Here is a 14,500-nt window from a genome sequence, read left to right as displayed (position 1 = left end):
TAGGACAGAGAAGGAGCTGGGTTTTCAATATGAACTGCCTATAGCCCTTGGGTTTTTAGTAGGGAAGTGATAATAGCTGGTTGATGAGAAAAAAAATTACAGGAAAGTCTTAATCGTTACTAGAAGAATAGACTAATGAGCTGACCTTATAGGAAGATCCTGATTGGTGTGCCACCATTCCCTTCCCTTCCTTTTAAGAATTTGAGATATGATATATGTAAGATATGATATGATATATATAAGACATGATATATATTGTAAGTCCTATGATAAGAGGACTTACAATTCAGAAAGAGGTCTTTTTAGGCAGCTTTAAGGGAGGAAGGAAGCTAGAGAATCAATGTTATGATTGTTATTAGCTAATTAGTAAGTACTCATTTAGTGCCTCTTATAAGCTCTTTGAGGACAGGGATTAGTTATATCTTTCTGTCCCCACTTCTTAGCCCAGTACCCGACACATAGTTAATGTTTTAATAAAAACTTCTAAACCATTTAACTCTAAGGCTTTGTGCTGGGTGTCTTGGGGAATACAAAGAAGTGTAAAGAACTTTGCATTTAGAGTAGTGGACTCATTGAAGCATAGATTTAGAGCTGGAAGGGACCTCGGAGGTCATGAAATCCATTTCCTTCATTTTATGGATAATGAACTGAGACCCAGAGACCGAACATCTTACCCAAAATCATATAGGTAGTAAATAGAACTGTAATTTGAGCCCAGGTTCTCTGTATCTACATCATATATTCTCTCCACTGGACCTAACTGCTGCTAGTTACAAGGCCTGCATTTGATTTTGAATAAGTAGCTTTAGTTCTTTGGAGCTTGGTTTCCTCATGTATAAAAGATGGAGGTCAGACCAAACAGTCTTTAAAATCCTGCCTAGCTCTAACTTGTGTGATGGCTCCTGAAGGGAGTAGCCCACAATCCATTAGGAGAGGCAAGACATAGACACATGGAAAGGTAACTCATCGTACAGGGTAGGCTATGATACATGTTTAGTGAGGAAATCAGCGCTCAGAGTTTAAGGAAAAAGAGGACCACTCTGGCCTGGAGTAATCAGGGAGGGTTCAAGAATGAAGGAGTATGGTGGGAGGAAGCACATTTTGGACTGGATAATGGTATAAGTCCAGAAGGGTAAAATGGTGGAAATATACAAGTCATATTGGTGGTGGGAGGGAGGGAAGGGAATGGCAACTAAGTCAATCTAGTTGAATTTCAACCAGAGTAAGAATAAATGAGTAATAAGAGGTAAAGGTTGAAATGTAGGGTAGATCCAGGGTCCAGCTTCCAGGGAGACTCGAATAGCGGGCAAAAATTAGTGCTTTGTCCTTTGATGGTAGGAGCCATTGATGACTTTTGAGAAAGGGAATGTTATTGTCAAAGCAGTCTTTTAGGAAGACAATTCTGGAGATGATTCATGGCCTGGAGGCCATATGAGCAATTAGAAGCTAATTCAATAGCTATATTGCAGTAAAAAAGAAAGGATAAATGTAATAGATATTTTATAGGATGAATCAACTAAGTTTGGTAACTAATTGGATATGGGGAGGCCTCAAAGAATGGCAATACTACCAATACAAAATAGGAAACCTAGGGAAGAAAAAACATTTGGGGATGGGAGATAAAAATGTCAGTTTAGGCTTGTTAAGGTTAAGTTTATGGCAGCTGGGTATCTTCATGGATTGGTCTAGTTGGAATTTAGGGACTGATCTGAAGACAGAGGACAAGACTGAAGATAAAAAAATTGAGAATCAGTCATAGGGAGATAGTGACTGAATCCATGTAAGGGACTAAAGGGGAGAAGAGAACAAAAAGCCAAATATACTATAGAGTAAGGAAAGGAGGGATAATCGGATTATTTTCACAGACACTTTGTCGAGAATGTTTACTTCTCCCCTTTCCCCAAGTCCTTTCCCTTTCACTGTCTCCTTTTTTTCCTCTTTTCCCAAATCTCTCCCTATTTCCCACAAATGTCTCACCTAGTCTTTGCCTCTCCCTTACTTGTTTCTCTCCCTCACCTTGTCCCAAATATCTCTTCCTTTCCCTCTCCTTTACCTTGGCTACATTTATTCCTTCATTATCCTTGATTTGGAACTGAAGGGTTTTAAAACTTATTATTACACTTACTACAGTTTCATATTTCTTCTTGTTTTCTTTAAAGTAGATGAATTGTGCCTTTATACAGCATCCCAAAAGTCTAAGATTTTTGAGACCTCGTGTATAGTCCTCTCAAACTGAATCACCACCCCCCCAACCCTAAATAAGTAATTGCTTTTTATTTAGATACGTTTTTTGGTTGTTTCTCCTCCTTATATTTTTTTCTCTGTAGGACTGTAGTCCTAGATTTTTTTCCCCCAAAGCGTTACCCTCCTCCCTTGAAAATATTTGTAATTATAAAAAGTATAATCATATTTCCACATTAGCAAATCTAGGAATGGTAGCAAATTGCTTTATACGGATTAGCTTAATTTCATTCAGTTTCACCTCTGCTGAATGTCAGAACAGCATAAGACCATTTTAGCTCTGGCCAAGGAATTGAAGTTCTCCTGAATGAGAAATTTTTCATGCAAAACTGTCCTGATAAAGGTGGCACTGGATTCATCCCATAGCATTCTCTAATTGACTTTGTTAAATGTCCCAAAACACATCCATCTGTCTTTGCCATGGAGGCAAAGGGGAATGGGTTGAGGGGAGGAGGTATCTCCAGGTTGTGTCTCCTGATCTGAGGAGTAGCATATTCTTACTTCGAGTTTGATCCGGTTACTCAAGAATAAGGGAAAAGAGCAACTTAGCTAAAAATCTGCCCTTCCCTGATAGGAAGGAAGGAAAAATGTTGCCCTCTTTGCAAACACAATCCCTTTCATACTCACCATTTGTCTTGGCTCCTGAGGGTCATTATTAGAGATCGTTTAACAGAAAAAATGTCTTGGTTGTTATTTTTCTTTTGTTTCAGTGTTGACTTCTCTTTTTGTACATTTACAGACTACAAGAGCCAGCCCCACTCCAGAAACCACTGCTGAGCGTTCTGCCTAGTAAGTTGAAGACCCGTTGCATGGTTTGTTTCTGGAATGTAAGAAGCAGGGAAGAGAATGGGTCTACCCCAGAGACATTTGTCCTTTCATTGACGAGAATGCTTGCTCCTAATTGGCTAACCCAATCCCAATACTGTATCCTTACACTATCTATTATGGTTTATTGTTCCATGGTAGTAGAGAGCCAACATTCTGTCCCGGCCAGAGTGTTGGACTTAGAGTCAGAAAGATCTCAGTCCTGCCTCTGACCCTTACTAGTTTGCGTGACCATGGGCAAGTCATATATACTTTTTGACGTTTAAACATCTTTTAAAGATATATCTGTATTTACTGATTGATCTACTAAGTTATAGATGAATTGCTATCTGAGTTGATGAAGGGAACTCTAATACTGATGAAGCTGAAGAGCCATACTATATTATCCTTTGGATATGAACCTTATGGAAAGCTTGCCTTTAACCTCACCACACAAATGTACATCATATATAAATTTTCTAAAGTGATGATTTTTTTAAACTCTTACTTTCTGTCTTAAAATCAATACTGAGTATTATTTCCAAGGAAGAAGAGTGATATGGACATGGCAATTGGAGTTAAGTGACTTGCTCAGGTCCACACAGCTAGGACATGCCTGAGGCTAGATTTGAAAGCAGGACTTTCCATTTTCATACATGGCTCTCTTTTGACTAAGTCAACTAGCTGCCCTAATTTTGATGACTTTTAAAAAAAAGTTATTTTAATATACTTTCATCTGCCTCAATTCATTTCATTAACTATTTTTTCAAGTTTAATATAACCAACTTAATTTCTTAACCTTTTAAATGCCAGTTGATAGCCTACTCAAGAATAGGGGAGAAGAGCAACTTGGCTAAAAATCTGCTCTTTCCTGACAGGAAGGAAGGAAAATGAAAACAGAGTTAGATGTGACCCTGGGCAAATTTCTCCCTTTATCTAGGCCTTGTAAAATTATAGAACTAGACTAGATGATTTCTAAAAGGCTTTCTAACTATATTTCTCAGAAATACCTTTGAGCAAGCCCCCTTTAATATCCGTAAGGGTCTTATTTCCTTATCTGAAAATGAGGATTTAGAATAACATGATTGCTAAAGTCCCTCTATAGGGTAGCTAGGTTATAGACTAGCTTATAGAAGGCATTTTAGGGATTCCACAGCAGATAGAGTCTCTGGCCTGAGGTTAAGAAGACTAATTTTCCTGAGTTCAAATCTAGTCTCAGACACTTAGTAGCTGTGTTACCCTGAGCAAGTCTTTCCACCATGTTTACCTCAGTTTCCTCATCTAAATAAAGTGAGCTAGAGAAGAAAATGGAGAACCAGCCCAATATCTTTGCCAAAAAAAAAAAAACCAACCTAAAATAGGGTCACAAAGATTTGGATACGAATGAGAAACAATTGAACAAGCAAATAAAATTCTTTCTAATTCTAACATTTTAAGGTTGCCTGTTTCTTTAGACTTTAGAATCATAAAGACAAAATTCCCCCAAATGTGGGCTGGTAGGTCCCAGAGGAGTATGGAACAGGCATCATGGAACCAGTGAGGTTGTCAGAGAACTCAATTGAGAGGAGGGAGACACAGAGAAAGCAGGACCAAGTTAGCTGAATGTGGATTTCCTGATATAAACTGGGAATGAAGAAGTGAAGAATCATGCTCCATAGATGAGGCACGAGAGTTAGGATGCCTACTTAATAGTCCTTTTATTTTTATTTTAGGCCCTTACCTTCTGTCTTAGAATCAGTACCGTGTATTGGTTTCAAGACAGAAGAGCAGTAAGGGCTAGGCAATGGGGGTTAAGTGACTTGCCCAGGGTCACACAGCTAGGAAGTGTCTGAGGCCAGATTTGAACCAAGGACCTCTCATCTCTCATCTTAATCTCATTCTTAATCCATTGAGCCACCTAGCTGCCCCCTTAATAGTTCTTTTAATAGACTCCTAAATGGTTTTTTTGATTCCAGTCTCCCACATTTTCCAACCATCTCATCTCATTCATCTTCACTAAATAGAAAATGACTCCCCAGAAACCATCTGTTGTTCCTTGTGTTAAATATATTCTTAATTGTTAAGACAGGCAGCAAAGATGGTTTCCTCCCTTAATCTATGATACATAAATCCTAAGGTACCATCCTTTAAGCTTTCGTAATAAGACTGTGTGCTAGGTCCTGTGCTAAGTGTTGGAGATACAAAGAAAAATTTAAAAAAACAAGCCCTGCCCTGAAGGAGCTTCCATTCTAATGGAAGAGATCACATGTAAATAATTAGGTGCATACCAGCTATGTGCAAAGTGTCAGGAAGGCAGTCTCACAGGGGAAGGCACTAGCACCTGGGGAGACCAGGAAATATTTCCTGCATGCAGAAGGTTGGCATTGGAATTGAAGCCAAGGGAGCTAAGGGGAGAGGTGAGGAGGGAAGAGTATCTGGGACAAACTTCTCTGTTCTACCCTACCTCATTCTTCACAGTGACTATTCCAAACCAAAGAGGGCTGGGTTTGGACTCAGATGACCTCGGTTTGAATTATGGTTCTGCCATCTTTGACCTGTGAGGTTTTAACCTTTCTGGTCCTCAGTTCCTTGACCTGTAAGATGAGGGGGCTAGACTATATAACTTTTAAATTCCTTTCCCACTCTGCATCTGTGATCTTAAGATGTTATGAACCCAGAGCTCCCACACCTGACAACAGATTGCTTAGCTTCCTACTTCCCAGAGATGATTGAAGCCATCTGACAAGAGTTCCCTCCATTTCCTGCATTCTTTACACCCACTCTTTCCTCCTTTTCATTGTTCACAGAGGAATAGTTGTTCCTACTCCTTGCTACCTCAAAGGTTTTTTACATGGGGATCTGTGACTTTTTTTTCATATTTTGATAACTATATTTTGATCTAATTGCCACCATCTTTAGTTCTTAGGAGATAGAAGTCTCTCTTAAGAGTAGGTTTATGGGGGCAGCTGGGTAGCTCAGTGGATTGAGAGCCAGGCCTAGAGACGGGAGGTCCTAGGTTCAAATTTAGCCTCAGACACTTCCCAGCTATGTGATCCTGGGCAAGTCACTTGACCCCCATTGCCTACCCTTACCACTCTTCTGCCTTGGAGCCAATACACAGTACTGACTCCAAGACAGAATGTAAGGGTTTAAAAAAAAAAAAAAGATTTACTCACTTTGGTCACTAGATGGCACTTGGCACCCTTTTTTAATCTCTGGACTCTCTAAAACCCAGGTGCCAATGGGAACAAATGGTTTTAACAGCCTTTGTCTAACATGATTGCAAAAGAAAGAAATTCTGACAATGGATCTCAATTCTAGTCCTATCTCTGATGCTAACTATCTGGGAGTACCACAGAGCCCCTTGGGTCTCAGTTATTTCATCTGTAAAATCTGCATAATGCATGCATATGATTCATAGAGTTCTTTGTGAGATCTTAAGGGAAATATCTTTGGAAGAGGTGACATTTGAGTTGCATCATGAAGAACCCATTAAAGAGTAAGGGAGCTTGGAGGGATTTGACACATAGAATGGCAACAAGAGTTCAGTTATAGTGGTATGAGTGTGGTGAATGGATTCCAGAAATTATAGAAATAAATTAAAGGAACTTATACTCCTCAGGGCATGGAGCAGGACTTAATAACTTAAAGTAGTTCCTTTTAGCTCCTAAGACCTACCTCACAACACGCTAGAGTGGGATGAAATCAGCTGATAACTTTAAATTGTTTTGTAAAGTGCGAGATAAGATAAGGGATTATTATTTAATAACAGAACCTGTAAGCATTTATTAGGAAAGTATCCATTATTTTATTTCTTTCCTGCATTCCCCACCCACTCTTTCCTCTTTTCCACTAGTCACAAAGGAAGAGGTTGGCTCTTTCTTGGAGAGGAGCATTGTTGTGTGGGACTGGAATGGGGAGACTTGGGCCCTTTCCCTGATACAAACTAGCTCTGTGGCCACAAATGAGATAATATTTGTAAAGTGCTTTACCCAGAGCTGGCACATAGTAGGAGCTTAATAAAGACTTGTTCCTTTCTCCCTTCCCCTTTGACTATGGTTTGTTAATCAACTCTCAGTGCCCCCAAGCAACTTTCTGAAAGGCTTTAAGTGACCTCAGAACTATTGATCTGTATTGACCGAAGAAATTTTTATACCAGAATGTCTCCCATTGATAAAATCACAGATCTAATTTAGGAGGGGAAAAAAAAGATTTCCTTCAGTGTAATCTCAATAATTTTTCACTGTATTAATTTTACATTAACTGATTTCCTGTAATTATAACCTATAAATAAAAGGAACTTACATTTAAATGCAACTGCCCTCATGTAATTTTCCTACTTCTCCTACTAGGTGATAATCACTTTCCCCACCTCAAATCATACTTTTGTTTGAAACCCCTTCCAAACAACTCTTCCCATATTGCGTTTTGAGTGTACAAGTTTGATCCTTGTTGCTGTTCAGTCATTTCAATTGCACCTGACTCTTCATGACTTCATTTAGGGTTGGTTTTCTTGGCCAAGATAATGGAATGTTTGATCACTTCCTTCTCCAGATCATTTTTACACATGAGGAAACCGAGCCAAATAGGATTTGCCCAGGGTCAAACAGCTAGTAAAGAATCTGAGGCTGGATTTGAATGCAGGTCTTGTCTCTACATCTGGTGCTCTATCTATGGGGTCATCTATCTGCCTCATATAACTTCAGTTCTTTGTTGAATTGAATCAGTTCCAAGTTTCAGTATTCAGTCAGGATTATTTCTTCCTGGCCACCAACTTTTATTTTAAGATGCTTAGGGCAGACTTTGCTGTTTTCCTTTACATTTAATTTCTATCAAAACTAATACTCCAATACTTATTAAAGACCAACATTTGTAATACATGGTCCAGGCACTGAGAGGAATATGCAGAATCTAAATAATGCACGATACATGCCTTCACAGAGCTTATAGTTTGGTACAGGAGCTCTTGATCTGGAGTCCATGACATTTTTTAAACCTTTTAACTTTCTGTCATAGAATCAATACTTAGTATTTGGTTCCAAGACAGAAGAGTGGTAAGGGCTAGGCACTGGTCTTCTTGACTTCAACCTGATACGCTATTCATTATGCTAGCTAGCTACTCCATAACCACCATTACTTATGTTGATTTCCTAATATAAATGGTCTCTGCAGCCAGGAGACTGAAAAACGAGAAAACGCCTTTGCCAATAAATAGTCAACCCTCAACACTTGAGTCTTTAACTTTTGGGACACTGAGCATTCTCATGATTTTATTAGTAATCTCATTTTCACTTTCACATTTTGACAACTGCACGCATTTATAACTATAGGCAGTATTGAAAAGATGAGAGGTGAGATATTTATTTGTGGAGCTGGGTTGGTATCCTACTATCCTATTACTACTAGCCTACTGATGACTTGCCCAGGGTTTCAAAGCTAGTAAGTATTAGATGCCAAATTTGGACCTGGCTATCAATCTTCTGAGCCACCTAGCTGCTCCCCACCCATGAATTATTTTCTAAAGTATTTTAATAAGTTTCAAAATATAACTGGTTTTCTTTGTAATATGCATTTTATTTTAAGCATATAAAATTTTTATTTGAGAAGAGGTCCCTAGAGTTTATCAAACTGCCAAAGTATTTCATGAAACAAAAAAGTCGAGGAACCTCAGTTCTAGAATTATATGATACCTTTGTAAATATGTAGATTAGTTTAATGAATCTGCATAATGCATGCATATGATTCATAGAGTTCTTTGTGAGATCTTAAGGGAAATGTCTTTGGAAGAGGTGACATTTGAGTTGCATCATGAGGAACCCATTAAAGAGTAAGGGAGCTTGGAGGGATTTGGCACATAGAATGGCAACAAGAGTTCAGTTATAGTGGTATGAGTGTGGTGAATGGATTCCAGAAATTATAGAAGTAAATTAAACAGGCCTGAATAGTTGATCAAAAATGAAATGACAGAGAGGAAAGAGTTAAAGATAATATCAAGATTTCACAGATGGAAGATAGCTTAATAGTCAATAGTTGTTCCTCTAACAGGAAAAGTAGAATTAGGAGGAAGAACAGATTTAAGATGAAAGAAGATAATCTAGGCTCGGGATATGTTAAATTTGAAGTTACTGCAACAACAATCATTTCAAAATCAACTAAATATAACTGGCGAATGACTCTGTCAGAGCTATAAAGTCATAAATGCCATACTAGCAGAAAGAAACAGAAGTGAAAAAAAGAAACTGCATGCAATCACTGTAGCTTCTACTCATTTAGATGAGTTACATTGACTCAATGCAATCACCATTTCTTTTTTTTTTAAAAAACGCTTACCTTCTGTCTTAGAATCGATAACAAATAACATTTCTAAGATAGAAGAGTGGTAAGGGCTAGGCAGTTGGGGTGAAATGATTTACCCAGGATCACACAGTTAGGCAATGTCTGAGGCCAGATTTTCCCAGGTCTTTTTGACTCCAACCTGGTACTCTATTCATTATGCTAGCTAGCTACTCCATAACCACCATTTCTTATGTTAATTTCCTAATATAAATGGTCACTTCAGCCAGGAGACTGTAAAAAAAAGCCACACACATACACACAATAAGAAAACACCTCTGCCAATGAATAGTCCTCAACATTTGAGACTTTATTTTGTGACACTAAGCATTCTCATGATTTTATTAGTAACCTCATTTTTATTTTCACATTTTGGCAACTACGCACATTTATATAAAGTGCTATATAAAGTACTGAAAAGATGAGACATGAGGTATTTTTTTGTGGAGCTGTTGGTATCCTACTATCCTATTACTACTGGTCTACTGATGGTATTATGAAAGGTTACAGATTTCTAGGAAATTACTATTGAGAAAAAATGTTTTTCACGTTACCAATTTTATTTGCGTGTTGCATTTTACAAATTGTTTCATAGTTATTATGTTAGGAAAGGCCACATCAGAATTAATGTTTTATTATGAAGAATTGTATAAGAAAAGCATATTTTTCAGCAAATATATATCAACATTTGCATTTTTAACTTTCATGCCATTTTCTCAGAGCGTTACTCTCATGAAAGTTGAGGGTTGACTTGCATCTGCTCTACTTCCCAAGTGGAAAAGCAACACAACCAAAGTACATAAGTTTAGAAACTAAACTCATTACCAAGAAAGATGATGGAAGTTTACTAGCCAATAATGCCTCATGAAATAGCAAAAAAAAAAAAAAAGTAACTGAGGGAAAAATGATCTGTTAGAGAACTTGCTGTGAGATCCAACTAAGCCAGAATATTTCAAGAGCATCTGTAGACAAAGAAAAACACAAGCAGACATGAAATGGAACAGATCTGTCAATTTTTCCATAGTGAGCTTTTCTCATCAGTTATGAATGTAGAGATAACTTATTTGAATTCCAGTACCATGGTACCTGCTATACTATACAAGGAAGTGAAATTACATTTAAAAAGCTATAACTGGGGAAAGCAGCTGGATGTGGTCAAAAGAAATCTAGTGGAAGAAACATCATCTTAAAGATTCTTAGGGATTTTTTAAGGTTTTTCATTCCAAAAGGAATGAAATATATCATAAAAACTAACAACCAGTATAACCCTGGCAGGGATGATTTAAAATTTGGTACATTTGGTACATTTGTTACAATAGGCATTCAAAGATAAGTTATTTGAGAGAATGTCAAGTTCCTCTCATTGTCTCCTCTCCAGTATCTGCCACAGTGTCTTGCACCTAGTAGGAACTTAAATTCTTTTTTTAAACTCTTACCTTCCATCTTGGAGTCAATACTTCTCCAAGGCAGAAGAGTGGTAAGGATAGGCAATGGGAGTCAAGTGACTTGCCCAGGGTCACACAGCTGGGAAGTGTCTGAAGTCATATTTGAACCTAGGACCTTCCATCTCTAGGCCTGGCTCTCAATCTACTGAGCTACCCAGCTTCCCCTAGGAACTTAAAATCTTGAGTTGAGTTCAAGTGAACATTAGCTACCAATGGGGCCACCTTCCCTATAAAAGGAGTCTCTTGGTACTTTTCATTGAAAATGATTATTTCTATCTGACAGAAATGTTCTTGCATGAAACTTTATTGAACAAATGGATGTGGGTTTATTCTTTTAACTGGTAACATCCTTTCTTCTCCTCTCTTAGTTTTTTTTCTTAAAGCTGACACTAAATCTGGCATTTTTTTAATTACAATTTTTGTAGCACATATTCACCTAACATCCATGCAGTGAAGAGAGAGTCAGAGATGGCTCCAGGGGATTCCACTGGTTTGGAGAATGAAAGACAGATTTACAAAAGTGTTTTGGAAGGTGGAGACATTCCTCTCCAGGGACTAAGTGGTCTCAAGAGGCCCTCTAGCACTGCTTCCACTAAAGGTAATTGGATGAAAATGGTCAGTTTTTATTTCTCCTGAGCACAGATAATGGAAATGACAGTTGCTGTTGATCCTCTAGCAACGAGGATAAGTTCTGACTGGTCCAGATGCTTATCCAAACCTTTTGAGACCTCTTGTATCACATCCCCTCATGTACTTTCTGATTTTAGCAATTTTTCTTTCTCAGTCCCCTAGTTTTACCATTCCTTTGACCTCTCTCTCTCTCTCTCTCTCTCTCTCTCTCTCTCTCTCTCTCTCTCTCTCTCTCTCTCTCTTTTTTTTTTAAACCAAGCTTCTCTCTTTGAAACCAGCTGAGTCCCCTTCTTTCCAGAAATACCTAGAGGAAGTAGGGAGGGGAGAATGGTTGTTTTTTTTTTTTTAGTTGCCCCATTTGCACCTGCTTTGCAGCTCAGTTATTTTTATGTTGCTTCTGACACCAAGTGAAAGAGATGCATTGATAAAAAAAAAATGAGCATGTTACCTCTCCTTTCTTCCCTGCTTCCAGCTTTTAACCTAATGGGTTGTGTTTATTTTATTCTGCATGCTTACCAGTGGATCGTAAAGGTGGGAATGCTCATATGATTTCCTCTTCTTCAGTTAATAGTCGAACCTTTCATGCTAGTGATGTGGTAGGGCCTATGTGTAAACATAAGAAGCCCCTATCAGCAGCAAAAGCCTGCATTTCTGAGATCCTTCCTTCCAAATTCAAACCCAGGCTGTCAGCTCCGAGTGCTCTCTTGCAAGAAAAGAAGAGTATCCTGTTGCCCCCTGAGAAGGCTCAAAGCTATGAAAATCTTTGTAGCTCCCCTGCTTTAGATGAGTCCAAAAGGACACTCCCTTTGCAAGGAGGAGGAAGCATTGAAAATCTTCTCATGCGGGTGAGAAGAGAATATGGCACCAACTCCAGCAGCACTCAGAGCCTTCAAGATTATGGAACCAGTGCCAGGAAGTACTGCCCCCTCTCCAGGAAGGTGGGGAGCGAATTCACAATGCTTTACAAAAATATGCATCATATCAATCGAACTGGGCTTCACCTGGGCTCTATCTCCTCCTCCAGTGTCCGGGACCTGGCATCCCATTTTGAATCCAGCAGCCTGGCAGAGGCCAGGGGAGAGCTGAATCTCAGCCAGGAGAGCTCTGAGCACATTCCAAAACACACAGTCTCTTCTCGGGTCACAGCGTTTGAGCAGCTGATCCAGCGGTCCCGTTCCATGCCGTCCCTGGACTTATCAGGCCGACTGAGCAAGTCTCCTGTTCCGCTGCTGTCCCGCAGCGGTCTGAGTGCAGCACGTTCTGCTGAATCTCTCCTGGAATCTCCCAAACTCCATCACAGGGAGAAGGAAATCACGGACCCCACAGGGGCCTACACTTCATCCTCCTGTAGCAATATGGAAGAGCCAGCTTTAAATTTTAGGACCCTTCTACCCACCGACCCAGCCTCAGCCTGCTTGGATGAGCTCGACCATCTTTCCACTGTCTCCAATGACAGTCGAGAAGGTAGTGCCAGCAGTGTGCACAGTGATTCCCATAAGCATCGGCTCAACAAGTGCAAGGGCAGCTGTCCAGCCTCCTATACACGCTTCACCACCATCCGAAAGCACGAGCAACAACAGTCCTCCAGGAACCCTGGATGGAGAATGGATGTAGGAGGGGACAAGAACTTTGTCCTTAGAAACATCTACCTCATGGGACCCCTGCCTTTCAGGTTGAAAAAGCCCCTCCAGTACCATCCCCGAAAACCTCCACACAGTGACTCCTCTAGCCCTCCTGTGGGACAGAGAGCAGAATCCCAAATGCATCCCCTTGGTGATGATGAACTCTGCCCCGAAGGGAAGCCCTCTGTTCCCAAGCGCCAGTCATCACTCCATGTCCTGGAAAGGCTTAACCAGGTCTCAGAACCCTCTCCAAAAAGAGCTGTGATACCAGAAGACTATCTGGGTACCCTTAAACCCAGCAGCTCAGGCCCATGTTTAGGACCCAGCTTGGATAGGAACAACAACCCGCAAAATGACCTTGGAACACCCCCCCGAGGTGGCTTTTTGTCTCCTTTACCAGTGTGACCTCATCTGTCTTTCCCACCTTGCTTGCCTTGTCCCTCTCCTTCCTTGTCCCTTGATGCTCGTCTCCTACTCTGTCAGTTATTTCCTTTGTGTGTTGCTTGGCGTTGAATCATGGCTAATAGTGGCTGCCCCTTCTGAACAAAAACAAAAAAAAGAAAGAAAGAAAGAAAATGCATCTATTGCCCATAGAGTCATTGCCAAACCCTGCATTGAAAAAAAAATTGGCCACTTAGATGGCATGAGGATTTTTAACAGGGGAACTCTGGAGATTCCCGTTATTTGCCTCTGTCCAAACAAAACCCACTGGAATGAGGAGCAGCCTCTCATGTTGGCCTGTCTGTGTGAATGTATACTTTGTCCCAATAAGACCTTATTGGTCTTATTAGTGGGGATGCTTGTGAAAGGAGATGCTCTGTTTTTATCTCCTTTCTTTATTTCACTGGTTTCCTCTATTATTAATTGACTCCACAAGTGGTTCCCAAAAGGGGTGGGAGGGAGAAGTAGAGGGAAGGAGAGGAGACCTAATATTCAATCAGTTTGAGCTTTTCAATATTTCATTATTTTACCTTCCCAATATTCACTAAAATGCCTTAAAACCTCTATTGTGGGAAAGCGTATGGCTTGCCAGACAAGTCTGCCCCTGCCTAGAATTTTGGGAAACAATCTCTGTTTTTTAACTCTGCCTGCCATGTTGTTTTGAAGATTCAGAGTCTCCTCGGCACTTCACACCAGCTGAATACTTGGAAACTACTGAAGATTTTATTCGAAGGCGTCATGATGACAAAGAGGTCAGTCCCCTCCTAAAATCTTATAAGTTTTTCCAAGATAAAAATGAAAAAAGATACCAAATATTTGGCAGATTCTGTGTCAGCCTGTCTTTTTCTATGAAGGTAATTTCATTTCAAAGTAGAGATTGAGATTTAGATGGTACCGGTTAGCCCTATGTGCAAACCTTATGACTTGGGATAAATCACTTCTTGTCTCCAAAAAGTAGAAATCTAAAAAGATGACTACTCATGGCTGGGACGTGATGAAAAATGT

At 39.7% G+C, this 14,500-nt stretch overlaps 1 protein-coding gene across 1 annotated transcript in view; it reads left to right on the top strand.

Annotated features, from left to right (window-relative positions):
- Positions 1-14,500, top strand: part of SORBS1 (sorbin and SH3 domain containing 1) — a 143,042-nt gene that overhangs the window by 90,445 nt on the left and 38,097 nt on the right. Inside the window, exons 16-19 of the mRNA XM_044665725.1 lie at positions 2,981-3,030; positions 11,228-11,400; positions 11,952-13,433; positions 14,162-14,247. Of these exons, the coding sequence (XP_044521660.1) occupies positions 2,981-3,030; positions 11,228-11,400; positions 11,952-13,433; positions 14,162-14,247 (1,791 nt within the window). The remainder of the gene's footprint in view (positions 1-2,980; positions 3,031-11,227; positions 11,401-11,951; positions 13,434-14,161; positions 14,248-14,500) is intronic.

This window comes from Gracilinanus agilis, chromosome 2 (assembly GCF_016433145.1).
Source record: "Gracilinanus agilis isolate LMUSP501 chromosome 2, AgileGrace, whole genome shotgun sequence".
NCBI lineage: Eukaryota > Metazoa > Chordata > Mammalia > Didelphimorphia > Didelphidae > Gracilinanus > Gracilinanus agilis.
This window is presented reverse-complemented; position numbering and strand designations above follow the sequence as displayed.